The following is a 24,737-nucleotide window of genomic DNA, read 5'->3' on the forward strand; positions in this document are numbered from 1 at the left end:
ATCATCGTCCTATTCTCAACAAAATAACACAAATTGTAAGAAGTTAAATATCACACATGTTTAAAAGTTGTAAAACAATTGCTCAACGCAAATTCATACTTGTAAAAACTACTATGTACATTGTAGAAAAAATTTGACAATTGTATTTATGCATACAAATAAATGTAATTTGAACAATTCCACTGTGATTTCCATTTACCTCCTTCTCTATATCCATACAAAATATCTATCAAACAAATAAAATTTAAATTTTCTTTTGAAACATGCAACCATTCCATCAGCATTTTCTTATGACGTTGTCACGTTCAACTATCGTCAGTAAACCGACTTTACAGACAACCGGTTTTTTATTTTGTATATATATATATATATATATATATATATATATATATATATATACATACATACAACTTCTATAAGAGCTAGTGTTAATTTAGAGTAAAAATTATTACTATTAAAATTGTAAATTTATGTTTTTGAAATTTTGACTTTAACTTTACATAATCACGGAATGCTGAATAACAAAAGCAAATCTCTTTAAAAAGGGCTGATATTGTCAAAATATGAATTTCAGGACAAGAATAAAAGGAAGTTGAATAAAAATTATCAAAAAAGTGTTTGTTCAATAGCTTCTTTTTCATAGCTAAAAAAGATTAGCAGTTGAGGAGTATATTGGAAATTCCACTAACCCCCTGCAAGGCAGCGTGGAAGGTGATCAGCAATGAATATTCTCCAACCCATAGTAGTGAGGTCAATCTTGATCCAGATGAATTAAATACTTTTTTTCTGGACTCTATTAATCAGTTATCTAACAGAATAGATCAAAGCCCCAACAAATCCAGAACAACTATTGGGAAATACGGCAGGAAATCAACTGTCGTTCACTTGGTCAGAAATATCTTCATCTGATGTAATAAAAGTGGTTTCAAAATTCTCAAATTCAAAATCAACAGATTATTATTGGCTTTCTAATTCTATCATTAAACAAACAATTCATCTGATTAGTGAACCACTTGCTTTTGTTTTCAACAAATGCCTGTGTTGAGGGATATTTTGCACCCTCGCTCAAAATTTCAAAAATAAACCCCAGTTTACAAAAAAGGTGATAAAAACTTGCCCCAAAATTACAGACCTATTTCAATTATTCCTATATTTTCAAAAATATTTTGAATCACTAATGTACAACCCAGCTTAGTTATTTTTTTGAATCAAATAATTTACTTTCCACAAATCAACATGGTTTTCGGCAGGGTAAATCTACCACCTCTGCAGTACTTAATTTAATTGATTTATCTTTTTGGACGCTTTTGAAAAAAAAGAGTCAGTTTCTATAGTTTTATGTGACCTTACTAAAGCGTTTGATAGCGTTCCATTTAATATTCTGCTAAATATACTCAAATTTTATGGCATCGAGGATAACTCCTTAAAAATAATTCAATCTTATCTATTCAGTAGGAGTCAATTTGTTTCAATAAAAAATAAATGTTCAACTGTAAAAGCCTGTCGAGAAAGGCGTGCCTCAAGGCTCAGTTCTCGGACCTTTCTTTTTTCTAGTATATATAAATGATCTACCTCAAAATTTAAATGTTCATTCCATTATTTATGCTGATGACACCACTTTAGTGGCCCGTCACATACGATCTTAATTACATAAAACAAATTACTGAACTAGCAGAAGAGCAGGCTCTTTCCTGGTTTTTCTTCTAATAAATTATCTTCTAATCCTGAAAAAACACAATACCTAACTTTAAGCCTTAAACAAGAAATTAATCTGGAATCTGTTAAGCTTCTGGGATTTTATATAGATTCTAAGTTACAATGGTCCCTGCATATCGAAACAGTTTGTAAAAAAATATCAAGAGTTAATTATCTACTATGGAAATTGAAAAACTTTGTAAGGCTTAGAATATTTAAGAATGTCATATTTCGGTCTGTTTCAATCACATATACTATATGGTATACTAGCTTGGGGCCATTCTCCCCATATAAATAATATTCTTTTATTACAGAAAAAAGGTAGTTCGTAATATTGCAGGAGTTGGTTCACTAGATCACTGTAAGCCACTTTTTCATTGAACTTAAGATTCCCACAGTTGTCAATTTGTATATTTTTCAAGTACTATTATACACTAAATCAAACCTACAGAATTTTCCAATTAGGAATAATATTCATCATTATAACACTAGAGGGGGAATAAACTCAATATACTTCCTCATAGACTGGCTAAAACTGGCACCTCTTTCAAGCTAAATTGTATTAATTTTTTCAATAGGCTGCCTGATGGTGCAAAGTCTGTTAGTTTTAGACCTTTTAAACATAAAATATACAATTGGCTTCTTCAAAACCCATTTTATAGTATAAATGAATTTTTAAATTGTAACATAGACTGTTCAATTTTAACTAAATAACTTAATTTACTGTGCCTAAGATTGAATTTTATATTTTATTGTTACTATTATAATAATTTTTTTTTTTCTTTTTTCTCTCTTTTTTATATATATCTATAAACTATCAAAGGGATGTCTAGGTTAACTGTTTCGTAATAGTTATATTTATAATGATTCTCATTCTGTACTTTCTCGTTATTATTCTTGCAATATTTATATTTATATAACTACAAACTAGGTTGACTTTGCCTATTCAATGTAAATTGTCAATGGCAATAAAATTCTTGATTCTTGATTCTTGATTCTTGAAGTTGTTCCTTGTTTTTATAATGTAATAAAATGTTATATTAGATATTTAATAATAATGTTTATGATTGAATTACTACTGATTCACCCACTAATTTGAATCAAAAAGTCTATTCAAATGCTAATAAAGTGAATTATTTCTTGATGTTGCTTTCCTGTAAAAATACCAGATTGGCAATAGTTCCTTTTTCCCTTATATGTCTCTCCATAGAGGTTTACGACATATAAATTTTGTTCAGTTGAAAGTCTGCCATTCGGAGGGGTGGGCCACAGTGGGATGGGCTGCTACCATGGCAAGTACAGCTTCGACACATTCACCCACCAGCGCAGTGCTCTCATCAAAAACTTCAATCCACTCCTGGAGTCTCTTGCCTCGTAAGTTATTACAGACGAGTAACAATAAATAATATACAAGTACTAAAACTGGGAATAAATAAATATTGACAAAATTATGAATAACATATACACTATTAAACTATTACATAATAAAAGTAAAACAATCTAGAAATATATGTATGACATGAGACAATTTAAAATTATTTTTTTAAAGGTCTGAACTTCTCAATAGTTTCTAAGGATGTTCTACAGAAATATTTGAAAACTTTCAAAATAATTACTGACATCTTGAGCTTTCATTTGCATCATGGAAGTTATTGCAATGTTATTTATGCGTCTTGTGTTGTAAGAACGTTTATGCTGGTGATGTGTCAATATAGATTAACAATAACAATAGAGATCATTAGGGTCAAAAAAGTAATGACAGCTTTCAAATTTTATCATAAATAAAGAGTGATCTATAATATGCTGTTATTGTATCTGATTCATTTGGTATCTGTATCTGTATCAAAAGCAAGTACAGATTTCTATTATCAGGCTAAAAAATATTGTTCAGTTGAAATCTCCATATTTTTATTTATATATACTCCTCATTTAGTTTGTAATGTACATAAACCATTTATTTGTTTATTATGCTCCATTTACTACTCTGTACCTATATACTGCACTGTGATTGTAATGATAACTCTAAACTACGTCACTATACCGTCCCTCTAACCCCTTCTTCCGTTTTTCTCATGATGTCTTTGTGTTATTATTGAATTTCAGTATATAAATATTAAAGTTAATATCAAACATTGTATAGGGGTTTTAGATTGTCAAAGATCATACTAGATTTCAGGTTAAAGGAAAATTCCTTGTTTTACTAACTTCATAGTTACTACTACCAGCAAGAAACCTTGGCAATTTTTGTCTCAATTATAGTAAGTAAAAGTCTAAAAGGTTTTAAAACTCCATTTTGTTGCAGAATTAACTAGTATTAAAATGGTTTTTGGATATGAGGTTATATCTGAGAATCGAATGAAAATAGAAGAAATACAATTTTAATTGATAGCTCCACAGAACTCTTAATGTTGCATTTACACCAAAAAAGATGTAGTAACGATCAATGCTTGTAGGAGCCGATATCCACCCTATTCGGACCAGAAGATCAGCTTCATACAGATGATGATGAAGAGGAGAAGAGGTATCAGTGTTCCGTATGGTCCTCAGCTGCTGTCCTTCCTCTTAGGTGTTGCTGCCACATGGGCCTTCCTCCACATCAGGGTTAGTCTATTTCAACTATATCTATATTTTTCTTAAGCATGAATGACCTGAAAACATAAACTAACTGGTGTATTTGGTGCACAAACTTCTAATACCTACTCCGTATATATATATATATTTACATACATCACAAAATCAAAAAATTACTTGCTCCACCGAGACTTGAATCTGGATCTCTCACTTGCCTGGTGAATGCGCTAGCACTACACTACAGAGCCCTTACTTTTTACGATTCAATTCTTTTATATTTGGCCATTTCTGTCACATATGCGTTTAAATAACCAAATTAACATATGATCGGAAGACCAAAAACTTCTAAAACAACTTTTATTTACATTAATTAAATTAGTGTAAATGGCAATAGCCTAATTAATTTCAATAAACATTGAATTACAAAAAAATACTTGCTCCATCGGGACTCAAACCCGGATCTCTCATTTGGTTGTTCACTCACCCGGCAAGTGAGAGATCCGGGTTTGACTCCCGGCAGAGCAAGTGCTCTTTGTGATTCAATGTTTATTGAAATTAAATTAGGCTATTGTCATTCATACAAATTTAATGAATTCCAGTATATGTATATATATTGATCGTATATATAATTATACATATAAAGATGTATTGTAAAAAAGAAGACATTATTTTCTGTCCTCAGCTTTTGTGTTGGATGTGTTAAACTGTTTACATCATCTGGAGATTAAAGAAGAGTCTATCATTTTGGAAACATCATGAACAATGAACCTTGGTAACGTCTGTCTATTGCATGTGTATGTGCATAATATGAATTAATTGATGGTAAATATTTCAAAATGTGGGAGTATGTGAAATTATTTTGTATTATTACTTCTACTGTTCCACAGTTCTGTTGAGATACATATATTACTGTTGTAATAAACTCTAGCTTCTACATATTTCCAAATTAGTATAAAATGAACATTTTGCAAGTGTCTAATATAAATTAAATATAATTATTTGTTATAAAATACAGAAATTGTAGCAATTACTTAATACAACACCTTTTTATCTTGATTTGTAAATAACTCTAGTAAGTTAATTTTTTTAGTCCAGCTCTAGAATTCCGTGATATTTTACAAAAGTTTATCTTTATTTTGTTTATGTGTATTTAAAAAAAAAATGTTATATAAGAACATAATAAAATGTATATTACTTAATCCTTTTTTACTTCATATAACTTTTTGTAATTATAATTATAATTACGTACAGAAGTTACCTACACTAAGAGTATATACACATAACAAAATAAATAATGCTAAAAATAATGTTAAGAAATAATAAAAAGACTGTTTTTAAGCTTGCAAATACGCAAGAGGAAGGTTTTTTATGTACTTAAACCCCGTGAAATATCAATTTGTTTGTGGCGGATCTCAGAAGGTATAATCAGGCTTAACTGGTGAAAGAGTAAGTCATTTATTATTATCTTCAATTTATATTAAAGTGAATTTTTTTGTTGAGCCAATTGTTCATATACATAGGAGCCAATTATAATGACATTGAAATGAGCGCTATAACGGAATTGTTTTAAGTATTTAGAAGTTTGCATTTGAAGTCTTTTTTAGAAAAGAAGCACAATCTATTGAATAAATAGTTTATGTAATTTTAAAGCAAAATTAATTAATAATCTTTATTTATTTCATTTGCATTTTTATGTATTGGTTTTTAACTGTACAAGTAGCAGTTATAAATTCCTTAAATGTCAGGTAATTTTTAGAAAGTTTGTATTTTTGAAATATTTATTACAACTTTGTATGGTCTATCTTTTTTCCCCATAAATTGTAGTAATGAAGGTACATTGTTATATTTGCTTTTAGTATAAATACAAAATATATAACACATTCCAAAGTTCCATATTTGGTCTAGTTGTAGAATATACAAAAACTGTGATTTTATGTGTTATGTTGAAAAACAAAATGTTTAGTTGAAAACTGTCAATAATACTTGACACTCCTTCTGGCAGTTATTTTAATTCTTATAAAAATTCTTATTATTTTAATTCTTGGAAAATCATTTTTGAGCGCTGTGCAAGGGTATTTTATATAAAGTTTTCATACATAAATATAAAATTTGTTATGTTGGATATAATTATTTTATAAAATCATTTATACGTACGTTAGACGCCCTCTTAACCGGCCATTACAGGACCGAACCCCCGGCCGGAAAGCAGTTTGGCCGGTTAATCCGACGAACATAACCTTAATTGGTATATTGTATACATACCAACTACGTAATACTGTACCGGTAAAAAAACAAATATGTATTTAATTCAAAAGGTTATTTTACTGAAAACATAATTACTTTTAATATTTTAAAGAACAGTGCCATATAGAACAATAGTGCCATTCAGTGCCATAATAACAATAGAGTACACATTGTACTACATTGTATAAGAAAAATATAAAAGTAAAACTTACATTTTGTTTCCGAACTACGGTAATTTTAGACACAGAAACAGAACAGTACATTAAATATCTGGTAGATACTAAAAGAAATCTGTTATTTTCTTTTGTGTTTTCTTCTCCATCGTCTTTATGAAGGCATAGTCTCTCCACTTTTTAATGAACATCACATCTACAGCTGTCAACAGGTCTTGCTGCTCAATATACATTGCGGCCAACTGAAGTGCTTTTTTCCCCTCTTCGTGACTGATTTTTTCTACTTGATCGTCTTCGTCTGAGTCCTCTGGAATGCCTTGTTCACTTGCCTCCTCAACGACTTTTTCTACGATTTGATTGTCACTAAAAAAATCTTTTTCAAGGTTGTCATCACCTGTCACCCATTCATTTACATTTTTCTCTTCAAGATGATCATCACTAGTACTCAATTTTCTTAAGTCGTTAAGTAGAGCTGTGTTGTTATCTTCTTCAATTATTAAAATGGGGCGTTCATTTTCATCTTCAGCTGGGTCAGCAACCACGTTTTCTATGTCTGGCCAGGCTTTTCACCAAGATTTAACGAACGTTGTGCTAGGCATTTCTTCATACGCCTTTGCGGCCATGTAGATAACATCCTTAATATTTAAGTGCTTAACAGCTGATATAAGTTCCATTCCCGTGTCCATCTTCCCCAAAATTTCTGAAAGCAGTTTGCGCCGATAACGTCTCTTTAAGCATTCTATGACTCCTTGGTCCATAGGTTGAATGAGACTTGTGACATTCGCTGGAAGGAAAACCAATTTTATACTGGGCGCTTCTTCACATTCAAGATCAGGTGGGTGTGTGCCTGAATTGTCTAAGATTAGAATGGCCTTTTCAGGTAACTTATGTTCCGTTAAATATTTTTTTTACTTTTGGAACAAACTCATTCACGAACCAGTCTTTAAAGATGTTGGCATCCATCCATGCTGCCTTCTGGGCATGATAAAACACAGGAAGCGATGAAACATTTAAGTTTTTAAATGCTCATGGTTTCTGGGATTTCCCAATGACCAAAAGTGGGAGCTTGTGTGATCCTGCAGCATTTGTGCATAAGGCGAGTGTAACCCGTTCTTTGTTAAGTTTAAATCCAGGAGCTGAACTTTCATTCCCAACAGAGAATTTTTTTTTGTGGTAGACGTTTAAAGTTCAGACTAGTCTCGTCAACGTTGTAAACCTGTTCTGGTGAAAGATTTTCTTCATCAATTATCTTTCCTAGTTTGATTACAAACTCGTTTGCTGCAACGATATCTGCGGACATTTTTCCCCACAAATGTTTACAAAATTTACTCCATGTCGCTTCTTCCATCTTCCTAACCATCCATCACTGGCTGAAAACTCTGCGTTATTTTGTTTTTCTAGTTTCGAATGAAAAAACATTGCCTTTTCTTGTAAAAGTGGTCCAGTTATCGGTGTTCCTCTTCGCCGCTCCTGCATAAACCAAAGCCATAACGCATCGTCAACCATCTCATTTGTTGGTTTTTTTAATGTTCGTCGATTCATAACACCTTTTCTGTTTCAACACTAGTGCAAAAATCCTGTAAGGATTTGCGATTACGTTGCCAATCATTGACAGTGCTTTTCCCGATGTTAAGTTCGTCACATATCTTTTTCACTGATTCGCCTTTGTCAATTCGCTGGATCACATCGAGCTTTTCTTTTACAGTTAAAACATTTCTTTTACGTTTTCTTTCACTCATTTTTTAAACTAAATAAAAGTATACAATCATTCAAACTTTTAGTTCATTTAATAAAAACTGCACACCTAAAAACACTACAACACAACACTAAACTGCACAACTTAAAACTGTCAACTAACTGTATGTATCACGTTCGGAACCACCTGCTCAACTGAACAGGCATTGTCTAAACCGTCCCAAAATAGCCGTTCGAGTTGTGACCTGTCGATGACTCATCGTTTGCTTTGTGGCTGGTTAAAGCGGCGGCCGGTTGACCCGAGGCTGGTTAAGAGGGCGTCTACTGTATATATGTGTAATGTTTGTTTAGAAAGTTATTTAAAAATTACAAAAATTGGTAGTTAATACTTTAAAAATGTATTTATTGTCAAAAGATAAAAGTCTTAAATAGTCCTTAAATAGTAAATTATATATAGTTCCCAAAAAACATAACCTATTACATCTATCTACAAAACATACTAAAGTTACAAATAAAATGTGATGTACTGGTGGCGAGAGAAAAGAAAAGACCTGGCCCGTGCCGGCGCACAGCTGTGTACTAGTGTGTTGCCTAACGGTAATTTCAGGCGCTTCGCCCCATAGCCAACCCTGCGAATTGTTTATCCTAGCAATGGAGTTATTTGTTTTCAGTAATGTGACAATATTCAATACTGTGTTAGTCAGCAAGGTATCAATGTTAAATTTTATATACATAAAAGCACTGCATTTACATTATACATATATGAACATTAGTAATTGTTATATTAACAATAAAAAAATCTTCAATTTCATCAATTCATTCCTTTGATTATTGTTATTGTTTGTTTACAACCACTGTAGAGCCTAATTATTAGAATATATTACAAACATAAATTTTTCTCAATTGTAATTGATCAAAACAGTACCGTCATTTAAATTATTTTATAAAACATAACAATTAGGCCGCAAATCAATCAAAACAGTGAAACAATAATGGAATTACGAAACAAGGCGCGGCAACATACCAGTAGTAGCGCCTGCAATTTTCAGATAGGCCAGAATCCAGGTCTCTTCTTTTCTCTCGCCATCAGTAATAATGCACATAAAACTGAAAAATGGATGTCTAGTGTATGTTTAATAATTGACATTGTAATAATAATATAACTACATACAAAACATATAATTTAGCATCACAGGCGCTTTGGTATTTAAAAATGAATATATAAAGTTAAATGATAATACAATATATATTAGTAAATAAAACAACAATTATACACAACCAAACACAGTATAACTAACATCTACGTTTTTCGGTTCACACCACATTGAAACTTGCTCTCACAATTAAATTCTTTAAATATTTCATCCTCGTTGTGTTTCATTTCAATGTCTGTTGACTGGAAGTGGCTTTCCACAGCTAAGTTGAAACATTTCAAGACAAATTAATATTTCATTGTGTGAGCGATGTTTCAATGCAGTTTGAATCAGAAAACTTCTTATGGCACTGGCCTCATATGCCCATGAGGCGAAAAATATGTAAAGCTCGCGTGACATAAACAAAGTTTAATTTTAAAGGTTGTTAGCGTCATATTGTGAATAAGAAAGAGGAATTTGGCTAACAATAGCTTATAAAATACAACAATGAGCGCGTGTTTGCCAGTCAGGTTGCCATTGATTACCAGAATGAGGCATTCTTCATTAGGTGGATAACTTTCAGTTACGAGAAAGAGGGTTAACCTGAATAAGATTGCTCAAAAAATAAAACAAAAATATTTATCACTTTTTGTAACTTGAGAGCATGAAGCAATAAAGCATATACATTACTGTATATGTAAGTAATATGTGACAATAATAACAATATAACTAACACAACACTGAATACAAGTGAACAATATTTTAATTTTAACAATGATTTTTCTATAAAATCACGTATTTATTAGCTAAATATTGGTCTATGGAACACTACTTACCCAAACTCAATAATTTATAAATAGTAATTAAATTAATTACCTTCGTCATATATTCCACATTCTGATGCATGGCTACACATATTTCGACATTAGAATGTCTTCCTCAATCTTTCATCAATCAGTAAAGGTTAATCAAACATGTAGCTTCACCATTAAAAATTACACACGATCACAAAACAATAGTATTAAATAAACACAAAACGCATTTAAAACGGATAAACCTATCATTTACAGGGCTAGAGAATGTTTAATAACGCAATAATTGCACAAAATTATTTGATTGGCAAGTGATACTGTAATTATCAGTAAAAAAAATTATATCATAAAAGTTAGCATTCCAGAGTGTTTACATAACATTACGTGTATTTATTTGTGCACTATAATAAATCTAAAACGGGTGTGATCACATTGATTGAGAAACAGTTTATGCCACTTGATTAAACACTCATATTGACTTATAACAAACAAACTGTATTTCATAACAAAAAAATATAACAAGTTAGTAGTACTTTGTTTTTTTACTGCAAAATTAGTCAAGTAGTTCCAATATATTAAAAATCACAGATTAGATTATCACAAATGTAAAAAGTATTACCATATTTTAAAATATTAAGATCATATCAAATTTAAATTTTTAGATTTTATTCTACAATTTGAAATAAAAATGATTAAATTAGTGTATACAATCAAGGTATAAAGTAATGCAAGTAATTCTAGTCTCAAAATAAACAAATTTCACTATAATTGGCTTCCTTATATTATCTATGTGAATGATAGTTATAAATTCCTGTGTGAAATATAATATGTTTGAATTTTTACAAAGAAATGTTAAAATAATATTATTTACTTAGAATTAAGAAAGGTTATTCAGAAAGTAACATACATTGTTGTAGATTGTTCTGTTTCTACTTCACTTCCTGTACATTTACAAAATGTTGTCTTTTGATGCAAAATATTCCAAACCAATTGGAATTCACCAGTAAATATATATATATATATATATATATATATATATATATATATCAATATAGGGACGGATATATACATATATCAATATAGGTTAATAAGCATGAATGAGCAATTTGAATGTAGGCTATGTGGATAGAATACTTAGAAGTGTCTGTTTAATGTAATTCTTTTAGTTCCAAAACAAGAAGTTACTTTCTGACAGCCCTTGTACAAAAATGGGAATTCAACTGCTACCAAATTGTATAAACAGAATTTGACTGAGGTTTTCTGATGTGTAGGGCAGAACATCACGATAGCAGCGAGTCGGACTATCCACATATCTCCACAGCTATTGTGTACTGTACTCTACTGATAACTAATAGTCGTATAGATAATGCAAGTAAATTGATGATTTCAATTTGTCTTTGAAAGCATCATTACCGGTTATAAAAATATTGTTGTAATATGTAAAACACGTTTTTTAAATTTACTTTCATATTGTTAATTTTATTTATTTATTATCTTTTATATTCTGTGCTTACTGTAGTGATATTCATCATCATTAATCTCTAACAGCTACAGATTATACGTAAAAGCACCTCAGTCAGTGTCAATACTGAATTTATTATGTCCATATGGTTACAAGCACCGATATGGTCCATATGGTTATAAGTTAAGATGTGGTGTTATAAGATTTCAATGCTTTACACTAGACATTACATCCTGCAAGTTATTTGTAACAATCACACTACCTCAGTGAACTGTGATCAAAGAATATACAGTTGTTTTCACTTAAGTATAAATAAACAAGGTTTACATAACTACCATCATCAATACAATTTTTTACTAGTGATTACTAGTTTTGGGAACACTGTCAAATCAGGTCATCAAATATGCTACAAGCTGAACACATAAACAAATAATATATATATATATATATATATATATATATATATATATATATATATAAACAAATACATACATACAGAGAGACATTCAACATAATGAAGATAGACACAAATAACATTATTATGCTGTAAGGCTGACCATATACAAGAACAGACTGTTCAATTATGATTGCGGCCATGCATTGCAAGTAATCCCGGCTATACACCGAACAGCGTTTCTGAAACTAGTTAAAAAGTCAATTTTAAAAGTTGGATTAACAACATTAAAGGTATATAGTCTTGTTTATTTATAGTTAAGCATTAATCCAGGTGGCAAACATGATTAAAAATGCTTTGTATGAGGTGATTTAAACTCTCAAATCTATTTTTGAGAACGGATTATTGCAAAACAGTGAACCAAATGGTTTCTTCACAAACAGAACAGTTGGAGAATTATATTAATTAATTTTTAATTCTAATTTGTGCCAAAATCCATGTCTGGGGATTTGGTGGAGATTCTCAAAAGTAAGCATAATTATATAATGTTAAAAATTATTTTAAATATCTTTTTAAGCAAAACACTGGTTAAAACGAAACTTAATTGTTAAGACACTACCTTATTTACTTAAGGATATTTCAAATAAATGTTATATTATTATATGTAATTATATTATTTCAATCCAAAATTGTATGTATTTTTCCACTGTAGATAAACAGATAACTACCCTAGTTCTGGCTTATACATACGTTTTGTAAATAGTAATTATTTGTTTCTGAAAATCTGCTATTCTTACAACTTATGTAATTAAAAGTTTGTGGAGATACTGTTTAGTTCATTATCCTATAATATAATTTCTCTCACAATTAGTTAGAGACCTTATATGAAACATCTCTTATTAAAGGTTAAAAAACGGATCAGCAAAGTTTAAGGCCAGATCTGATAATGCAACTGATAAACATGAATACAAAAATTGAAGAATAACCCTTTGAGTGGTGAGCTATGTACCAAAGTAATAGGCATCAAGTACCTGAGCATTTTGTGTCTACTTACAAGTTTTTGCTAAATAATTTACTGTTCAATAACTATCACACACATAATAACTATTAGTTTTTATGTTTTTCAGCAATATAGGGAAGAATATTACTAATATTCCACTTGTCAAAAAAGACAAATTTGAACGAAACATAAAATTGTATTGCTACAAGAAGTAAACTTTGATATCAAGTTGTGGAGTAAAGTGTTATTTTAAAATACCTAAGTAATTAATTTTATATATATATATATATATTTTAATTTTATAATAATTATGTGTAGTATAAATTATACAGGTTAACAATGAATGTTGTAAAAACAAATTTTATTATGTATTTTTTGTAAATCTTTATATTTGGAATAAATTTTAACTTATGTTGAACTGAAAAAGTTTATTAAATATTATTAAATAATGAATTGTCAAAATTTGTGACATTGGCACTTTATGCACATTTTTTGCCATCATAATAGGCACGGCACCCTAAAAGTTAAACACAGAACTAATAAAATATACACTATGCTATTTTTTTGTTAACAATACTTATATTTTGATATAATTAATCATAATTTTAAAAAAATATGTAAACAAGATGAACATTAATCATATTACATTAACCTATTGACCATTGTTGCATTTTTATTGTAAGTAAGCTAGATCATCAATGTCAAATTAATAAATTTATTGTTATTTATTAAAATGAAATTAAATATGTTTATTGTCATTAATCAACAGTGGTTGCAATAGACATAGTTAAACTTACACTTAGCCTTAGTGTAGCCTTAATCTTAGGTAGCCTATTTTTGTTTGGTTATATGTCAAATCAAATGGGTTAAATAAAGTAAATTTATAGTCAACAAAAGTGAATAAGATATTGTAAATCTTCATTAAAAATGTGTAATAATACGTATAATAAGTTAAAAACATATAAATAAATTAAACACACAAATAAATATAAACATTCAAGTAAGAAACACATTTTTACATAACATCTTGGATTTAAATTTTACAGAAGAGAAATTCCCATTTTCAAATTCAGTTAGACTATAAAATGCTTGACTAATCAACCATTTTTTAATTTTTGTTTTAAAGGCATTAAAACAAAAAATTTAAATTACATAAATTAATCCAATAGCAATTTTTTTATCAAAACAGCAGATCACTTATTATTGTGGGATTATATATCAATATCATTGCCATAGCAATTAGAAACTTTTGTTTGTACATTTACTTACTTACTCTTACTCCCATGGCCATGGATACCCTAGGTGGTATTTGGCCTCGCCAACCAGCTGCCTCCATCTCTCCCTGTCTTCACAATCCTCCTGACCCGCTCTCAATTTCCGCAAGTCCTTCTCCACCTGGTCCATCCAGCGATTTTTGGGTCTACCTCGAGGTCTTCTTCCAACTGGATTGTGTTTCCAAACCTCTTTAATCAATTTATCATCCTCCATTTACATTTTTTTACACATTTTTGTTTGTACATTTGGTTTACACAATTAAAAAACATTAGAATAGGACTCATTTTAAAAGCTATGTTGTTACTTTGCTTTACCTTTATTAATTGCCGCCTGGAGGACTGAAAAAATATCTTTCATTATTCTGTACTGATATCATCTACTTCCCACCGGTTTAATGTTCAGAAAACAGCTGATTTCCTGCAGACCAGGAAATATTTCTTAATCTTCAGTTGATTTCTAACAACATCTCTTGTACTATTAATTTTAGAGTAAGTTCATAATTTGTTTGTGTTGCATTACATAGTTCTTTACAGTCCTTTGAAATAGAACTTATTAAAACTAGTTTCTTTATTATTTGTATTCAATATAATAAGAAATCAAAATATATTAATGAACTGGGAAGTGTTTTCCGAATTTGATGGTGATGCCATGTGACATTCTGAAATTAAATGCATACATACCAGAAAACACCTACTTCCTGGTTTTGTATTCATTGTATTTTTATTATATTCATTATTATCTAAAAATAATTTTAATTTTATGTATGTTATTCATATTTTATACATTTAGCAAAGTAGAGATAATTGTATTCTAGAAAAATTTACTTATATATTCTTATTTATAAGGATTTACTATGCTGTGGAGCTTTAGCATATAGAATTTACAGTGTAATTTGTATTAAAAAAAATAATGAATAAATACATATAAGAAATCTTGTAAATTAATTTATTTACATTGACCTACTATAACCTCTGTAACTATGATTATTCATAATGTGTTATGTCTGTCCCAGGGATTGACTCACCTCCCCCTCCCATTACAGAGTGGTAGCTGCTCAACTGGGCAACACTTGGTATGCCTGTATCCTAGAGCAATGTACACTGGGAGATATGGCGAGACAGGGTGACAGCTGCTCAACTGGGCAATACCCGGTATGCCTGTATCCTAGAGCAATGTACACTGGGAGATAAGGCGAGACAGGGTGACAGCTGCTCAACTGGGCAACACTTGGTATGCCTGTATCCTAGAGCAATGTACGCTGGGGGATAAGGCGAGACAGGGTGACAGCTGCTCAACTGGGCAATACCCGGTATGCCTGTATCCTAGAGCAATGTACACTGGGGGATAAGGCGAGACAGGGTGACAGCTGCTCAACTGGGCAACACTCGGTATGCCTGTATCCTAGAGCAATGTACACTGGGGGATAAGGCGAGACAGGGTGACAGCTGCTCAACTGGGCAATACCCGGTATGCCTGTATCCTAGAGCAATGTACACTGGGGGATAAGGCGAGACAGGGTGACAGCTGCTCAACTGGGCAACACTTGGTATGCCTGTATCCTAGAGCAATGTACACTGGGAGATAAGGCGAGACAGGGTGACAGCTGCTCAACTGGGCAATACCCGGTATGCCTGTATCCTAGAGCAATGTACACTGGGGGATAAGGCGAGACAGGGTGACAGCTACTCAACTGGGCAACACTCGGTATGCCTGTATCCTAGAGCAATGTACACTGGGGGATAAGGCGAGACAGGGTGACAGCTGCTTAACTGGGCAACACCCGGTATGCCTGTATCCTAGAGCAATGTACACTGGGAGATATGGCGAGACAGAGTGACAGCTGCTTAACTGGGCAACACCCGGTATGCCTGTATCCTAGAGCAGTGTACACTGGGGGATATGGCGAGACAGAGTGACAGCTGCTTAACTGGGCAATACCCGGTATGCCTGTATCCTAGAGCAATGTACACTGGGGGATAAGGCGAGACAGGGTGACAGCTACTCAACTGGGCAACACTCGGTATGCCTGTATCCTAGAGCAATGTACACTGGGGGATAAGGCAAGACAGGGTGACAGCTACTCAACTGGGCAACACTCGGTATGCCTGTATCCTAGAGCAATGTACACTGGGAGATAAGGCGAGACAGAGTGACAGCTGCTTAACTGGGCAACACCCGGTATGCCTGTATCCTAGAGCAGTGTACACTGGGGGATATGGCGAGACAGAGTGACAGCTGCTTAACTGGGCAATACCCGGTATGCCTGTATCCTAGAGCAAAGTACACTGGGGGATAAGGCGAGACAGGGTGACAGCTACTCAACTGGGCAACACTCGGTATGCCTGTATCCTAGAGCAAAGTACACTGGGGGATAAGGCGAGACAGGGTGACAGCTGCTCAACTGGGCAACACTCGGTATGCCTGTATCCTAGAGTAATGTACACTGGAGGATAAGGCGAGACAGGGTGACAGCTGCTCAACTGGGCAACACTCGGTATGCCTGTATCCTAGAGTAATGTACACTGGAGGATAAGGCGAGACAGGGTGACAGCTGCTCAACTGGGCAACACTCGGTATGCCTGTATCCTAGAGTAATGTACACTGGAGGATAAGGCGAGACAGGGTGACAGCTACTCAACTGGGCAATACCCGGTATGCCTGTATCCTAGAGCAAAGTACACTGGGGGATAAGGCGAGACAGGGTGACAGCTGCTCAACTGGGCAACACTCGGTATGCCTGTATCCTAGAGTAATGTACACTGGAGGATAAGGCGAGACAGGGTGACAGCTACTCAACTGGGCAACACTCGGTATGCCTGTATCCTAGAGCAATGTACACTGGGGGATAAGGCGAGACAGGGTGACAGCTGCTTAACTGGGCAATAGCCGGTATGCCTGTATCCTAGAGCAATGTACACTGGGGGATAAGGCAAGACAGGGTGACAGCTGCTCAACTGGGCAACACTCGGTATGCCTGTATCCTAGAGCAATGTACACTGGGAGATATGGCAGGGTGGGCAGAAAGCGGCAATTCGTTTTAATATTATTTATTCTATGAAGAGTAATAGTGCCATACAGATCTTCCTGTACTGATTATTAGAGCTTACATTGACTTTAATTCGAACTTAACTAAACCATTGTGGATGAATGGTGATATGCTTCATTAATTAACACTTAGCTTGTAATGACGTTCTTTTGTATAGTGTGTAACTGTATGCTTCCATCTATTCTAGGTTACCAAAAGTGAAGGCAAATGAAATTCCTTATATAAGCCATTGAACTCTAAATTGATGACTTTCCTATATATTTTTATATGGTATTGAAAGTGTATTACTCAAAAAAACAAGTAAAATGATATGGATATTGATAACCTGCAAACAATATTAAAATGCTTAGATTGCCATGTAAAGATCTTTAACAGTGTAAGGAGCTAAACTAACTACAACAAATGTGGTCATGACAAGTGGAATGAGTTTCATGTGTATTAAGATACTTGTGTATTTTGTTTAGAGAATGTAATTCATAATCTTTGGCAAAATGTACTATCTCTCCACACAAGTGGTTTTAATGGCTATTACTGGTTTTACTCAAATCAGTGTCGTCATGATCAAAAATCACTGTTTAATGCCTGGTAGGAATCTATGTAATGTGATTATATTTTATCCTAACATTCTATAGGAGAAGAACCAAATTGTAGATACAAAAGCTTTTACTAATTTTTGCGACAATTTATATTTTTTTAACAGTTTTAAGCATTAAGTATCCAAAGTTGGCCAAAACTTGTAAACTGATTAGAAATATCCATGAATTACTGTATCAAACTTCACCATATGATTTATCAGATCTAAAAAAGTAAGACTTTTCAAAATATCATCCTATCTTACGTAGTTTAACTTTTATCAACCTGTTTGTGTTTTCTAGAAAAAGAATTATGTCTTTGTATTCAATAAAAATATAAAATTTATGTGTTGTAAAATTTTAATTGTACCTATTTTTATAAAAATACTAGCTGTTACCTGCGACTTCACACGCAATCTTTAGAACCGAAGTCCTTATATTACTTAGTAAAAGCAATTATGATGTAATATGAACGGGAGTCCTATAATATTTTTAAAACGTAAGTAGGCATAATCAGGTAGATATTATTTAAGTTCATGGTAAATAGTATATCAGAATTTAAACTTAATTATTATATCATGTTTAGCATTGTGTGGAGCATTTCTGGTTTCGAATTAATTATATACATAACGTCACAGCTGAATCTGCCTTGTCATCCCGAGAAAGAAAACACAAATCTTGGATCACACAGGTCTTGGAAACTTACTTCGGTCAAAAAAGCGTATATTTCCAGTCCTTGTCATATATTTCAGGTCTAAGATATTTCCAGTACCATAGTAGAGTTTGCCTTGTTCTGACGAAGAAAAAATATATATACTTACGTAGGACCCGAGATGCCTACTTCGGTTAAAAAGTGCCTATTTAAGACCATTTAAATTCACTTTACACTACTATGTCACAGTTTAGCTTGCCATATTGACCTGATCAAACTATATACGTTCGATTAACTAGTTCTCGGAAATCTATTTTGGTCAAAATCGTGTTGACATAGTTGAGTTTGCCTTATCGTGATGAAGAAAATACACACATAAGTAGGACTGTAAAGCCTATTACGACCTAGGGGGAAATTCCTACCTACTTCTTATGTACTTTCGGTATAAGGTGGAAATCCTTAATTAAGGTTATGCAACATTCCAAAATAAATCGTTATTAAAGTTTTACATTACACTTGTTTTTTTGAACTGTAGCCAGGGAAAGAATGAATCGTTGAGGCATGTTATTATTCATTCCTCTGTTTTTCCACAAGCCATTGTTAAAATGTAATATAATGTCAAGGAAAAGTAACTTTTGTAAAAACATTTATAACTTTGTTCATTAAGTTGTTTTATAACAGTATTTAATGCATTAGATGATTTTAATTCTTCACTGGCGCAATCTGGACTAAAATTGATATATTAATGTTTTATTTTACTATCTGCATTACACTACCGATCAAGCACTGTTTACTTATTATTGATAAAATTTAAATGTAAAACAGATGTTTTAGAAAGTTTGTCGAACTATAGCTGTCAACAGCTGTTTAGTGCCAGTTTAATTTGAATTACAAAACGTAAAAAAAACTACAATTATTTCTGAATTCCAAAATATTTCAGGTAACTTTTCTTAACCTTTTCTTCATAAAAACCTACATCGGATTTCAATGGACATTTTACAAAAAGAATTAACCGAATTAATCCAGCCGTTTCTCGAGATTTGCACTACCAACACATTTTGCGATTCATTTTTATTTATAAGATATTAAAAAAAAATTACAGTATAAGAATATTGAAATACGAGTTACTTTTAAAAGAAAAATTAGTTTTGCTATGGAAAATAATAACAGAATAATAAACTTTTACTTAGCACCATTTCTCACTTAAAAATAAACTAATCGAGTTAATTAATGTTATTTTATCTACTGATTGATTCATTTAACAGCTCATAGTTAATAGCCCATTGTCGTTTATTTTATTTATTAAATTAACTCATTTTACGGTAATCTTTGACTTGTAGAGTGTGTTCTTTATGCATTTTCAAAGAATTTAAAAGTATATGCTTTATTAATTTTTCTTGTGTTTATTTTGTTGGTTATGGCTGTTATACTGACAATTTTTGTTTTTAAAACTTAATACAAAACATCTTCTTCAAATTTACCAAATATACTGTTAAAGGCCGACATGCAACATTCATGTTCCTTGTAACCTGACAACTTTCACAGAGTTAACTATGGACTGAGATAAATACATTACAGCCTAAATGTTTACACACAAAAATTCCATATTGATTACTACGTAAACAATAATTAATAGTTACAAGGAGATACAAATCAATAAAGTTGAAAACAACAAGTACTACTTTCAGCTATTAAAAGTAATAATGAGCTGATTATAAATCAGCAGTTAAACAATGTTAGTAATTTAATTTGTGTATTCTAAGTGAGAGATTGCAATCAGTTAAACCTTTATTGCTTTGTTCATGGAGAAATAAACTCTAAATTGATATTTTTACTTAAAAGTAACCCATATTTTACCATTCTTATTATTCTTTCAATAAATCTCTCATTTTTGTGTGTTGTTACAGTTTTAACATTTTGCACAGCCACATTTTGAAAGCTGAGATGATATTCCTCAAACTTAAAAAAAAGCAGGTCTTACTTAATTAGAATAAAAATTGTGCATTACTAAAATTTTATACCTTTATTAAATACAAAGATAAGACTATACTTTATATGTCATCTCTTACTTAAGTTAAATAGAGTCTTATGGAAATCCGGTATAAACAAATTTTACTCACCAATAAAATGTAGTTAATCTTTATTTTTAATTAGATACTTCTTCCACTAGTATTGGATAATAAATTAAATCACAATGTAAGTACATACCAAGCGTTGTACAAAACTTCTCAAACTTTTCAGATTTAACTCTTTTATAATTCAGAGATAATAAATAAGACTCACATAGTCATCCAATAGTACAAATTATTAAATAATAAATTTAAATATGTCGTCTAGAAAGTGCTTTGACTATTTACAGACTGTATCATCAGTTGCTCAAAGTCCACAATTAATTGTTATCAAAGGAGATAAGCTCATGCACAAATTCACTCCAGGGGCTAGAAACATTTTATTTCTGTCTGTCTGTCTGTTTGTTCACACAATATCTCGAAAACGAACTGGCCTATAGACTTCAATCTTTGCATTAAGCTTCATTTCTATATAAGCAACATTGATTTCTACAGTGGTGCATGTCACTCTATGGGATTTGACTGAGTGTTAGTGAACACTCTTACAATGTCCTTGTGGATAACTATGGTGACAATGAGAAAATCACATAAATAAATTTATAAACAAACTGAGTACAATCATCATAGTATATATGACATCATAGTAATACATGAAGCCTAACTATCAGAATAAAATGAGCTATAAATTTGAAACTTTGCTTAAACTTCAACGAAGAATGTTATGGGACATGTAGTGCGGCGTACTCCTATCCTGTAAATAAATGCAGGTTGTCCCATTTTCACATTACAGGGTATCTCATAATGGGTGATCAGAAATTGGTTCATAACATGAAAATTTAAAAAATCCAACATACGTCCAAAAACCCTTAGTTTTCCGTTTGCCTGTCTGTGTTATATATAAAAACATTTGAATTTTTTTAATGGTGTCAGCTACAGTACACATATTGTAAGTTTGCTTAAGTATAATAGTAAAAATTAAAATATTATACTATTTACAGTTTCAAAAGGGCGACAGTTTTTTATTTTTAATATCAAATTTTATGGCAATTGATATTTTTACAAATACAAAACTAATTAATAAAGTATTTGCGTAAGCACCAAATTAATGAGATCAATTTTGTAAAAATTGGTTAAGGATCAATTAAGTTATCACCTTTTTTTAACACATTGACTGCGGTAAAAATACTGCACTGAATATGAGCGTGGCTGAACCATTGAACCCTTAAAAAAACAATGGCACACATAGTCAGTCGACGGTGACCGCACCGCATGCGATGTGTTAAATATCCTTATTTTATTATATCAGAATACCAGTAGTTATAAGTAGCTTTTCGAAGATTGGCAGCCATTTAATCCATTAGCACTATCCCTATATGACCAAAGTAGGATACGCTTTATTTTAACCCTTTTAGTACCAACGCCCATACGGTAACATCCGTAATTGAAAAATAACCTTCAATATTTTTTCAAAGAGCTATTTCTCATGTGAAACTGAAGAAATACGAGTAAATATATTTACGTTTTTACTTTTAAAATTAAATTACATTTAAATATAAGATTTATTTTATAGTTTTACGACGGAAAATTATTTTTCTGCAAACTTATTCTAAATGAAGTCTCACTTATTCAGAACTCAGTGATATCCTGTGTATTTTATAAACTGTGTTTGAATGTTATGAGTTTAGATTAGGCCTGTGAGAAAAAATAGGGTTACTGTGTTGATCTTTACAGTTTTTTTAGGTAATAAAATAATTTGTTGTGTATGTGTATAATTTTAGTTGTTGTATGTAGTAGTATCAGTTGTTTTGAGAAAATATTTTTCAAGTGCTATTTTGGATATTAAACTGGAAAGAGTGTTCATATGTTTTTTTATATATAGTAAATGAGTATATGCATGCTTTATGTGTTTTTAATCAAACAATTTATCTGTAAAGAAAATAGAAGAAAAGTTTAATAGAAATATACTTAGCATTTTTCAGCAGTACATTGAAAGAAATCTCTGGCATTTTTTGGACAAACTTTTTCATTGCTCTACAGCACTAAAGGGGTTAATCATGTGTTTTTTTTTCTTTATTTTCTGAGTATTTTCTTATTTGATTTTGGTTTTCTTATCATATTATCTATCATATTTGTTTCATAACCATAGTTGTATCTATATTATTGATTGATGTTGTTTATTTTAAATTTTGAAGCTGAAAGATGAAGTGCCAGCAAACGGTAATCTATGAATCTTTATGATAAAATTTTTAACGAAAATTGGATTGGAGTTCTTGGGTACGATCAGATTATATAATAAAGCATGTGGCACAATATACCTAATGATGTAATGGAAAGACATTTCAATATTACAGACTGTATAGTTATTTATTTAGTATTTGGGTTGTAAGTTTTAAATATTTCAACAACTTTTAGTAAAATGTAATTTCAGGCTGAAGATCAGCTGTAATTAGTGTATATAATATTTTGTTGAGGAAAACTTCAAACATCTGTAATAGGCTAGAAACTTTAAATTGATAATATAAAATTAATGAAATTGCAAAAAGGTATGTATGATCATTAAACAAGATTCATTATAATAGTACTTTATCTAAAATGTCCTGATTTATTTCAGATGAATGGTGCAGGTGAGGAGTGATGATCTGAACACCATTCATCATCTCTCCAGGCTTGGACCAAAGTTACCGTCAGTGCCTTATGACTCTTGTGTTGTAAATTCACATTCCTTTAGTCATAACTGTCACATTCCGATACTTTCATTATGTGAACGTTCCTCAGAACGTTCTTTGTTGTAAATAAATTAACATAATTACTTAATGTTATGTTTTGTATTCACTTAGTAAATGTCAAAACGTATCAATTTTTATTGGATGAACAAATTTATAACACCGTTGTAAGCATTATATGTAGATTTTTAAGGTTTCTCAATCCATCAAGATTAGGTCTTTTTGTTTTAATTGACATAAATGTACTTCTAAATTCAAATCAAATATATATGATCTAGGGATTTCCTCAAGCTTTTGTTACATAATATTAAGTACTTTTACTTTATATGACTTGAATTTTAATAATAATAAGGATATATGTTAAAAAAATCTTCAGTAACAGGTTTATAATCTAGCTGTGATTTTTTAGGTAGCAATAAATTAATGGCACGGACCTTAATATCCGATGCGATCAGTCTCGAAAGGTATAATGCCAATGCTCACTGCAATAAAGTGGTCTGATAATTGTTATTCTGTTAATGTTATTGTATTGTTAAATATTTTGTTATTCAATTTTTATTTAGAATTTTAGTATAGTGAAACAGTAATTGTTTAGTTGTAAAAACTAAAAAGTCTCATTTATACTTCTATGTGAATTAGTGTTATTGTCTGCTATAAAATAATTTGTATTAGTATTTTTAGTTTCAATTCAGTTGCCTTCTTCCTACTTCTGAACTATTGGATATTGGATCCACTTTTATTTTATAGGATAGCCAGGGCCGCATTTACAAATTCGGCGCCCCTAGGCCTACAGACCAAAGAGCGCCCCCCTCCCCCCCCCCCCCCCGAGGACTCTGATTACACTGACGTAGAAATCCAGTAAATTTCTTAATTACGTAATTTTGATGAAAGATAATTACAATAGTATATATATATATATATATATATATATATATATATATATATAGGAGTGTTTTGAATAAATAAAAGCAATGAACCAATGAATGAGTCAACGTCGCACCCCGGACCTAGTTGACCTTGGCCACCCGCCCCGCCGAGCGCCAACACCACCCGCCGCCGCAACTTTTTTCTTTTGTGTACTATAAAATTTATGCGCCCCCTAAAATTTTGCGCCCTAGGCCTGGGCCTAGTGGGCCTATAGGGAAATGCGGCACTGAGGATAGCTAGATCATTTCAATTTTAACTGGTCAAAAGAGATTGACAATTATTTTTTTTTTCTAA

The 24,737-nt window shown here is 31.6% G+C and overlaps 1 protein-coding gene across 1 annotated transcript in view; it reads left to right on the top strand.

Moving 5' to 3' along the window:
- Positions 1 to 24,190, top strand: part of LOC124354901 (aldehyde dehydrogenase, dimeric NADP-preferring) — a 99,693-nt gene extending 75,503 nt beyond the window's left edge. Inside the window, exons 10-12 of the mRNA XM_046805699.1 lie at positions 2,934 to 3,069; positions 4,149 to 4,296; positions 23,405 to 24,190. Of these exons, the coding sequence (XP_046661655.1) occupies positions 2,934 to 3,069; positions 4,149 to 4,296; positions 23,405 to 23,428 (308 nt within the window). The 3' untranslated portion in view covers positions 23,429 to 24,190. The remainder of the gene's footprint in view (positions 1 to 2,933; positions 3,070 to 4,148; positions 4,297 to 23,404) is intronic.
- Positions 24,191 to 24,737: the final 547 nt, after the last annotated feature.

Source organism: Homalodisca vitripennis, chromosome 2 (assembly GCF_021130785.1).
Source record: "Homalodisca vitripennis isolate AUS2020 chromosome 2, UT_GWSS_2.1, whole genome shotgun sequence".
Taxonomy (NCBI): Eukaryota; Metazoa; Arthropoda; class Insecta; order Hemiptera; family Cicadellidae; genus Homalodisca; species Homalodisca vitripennis.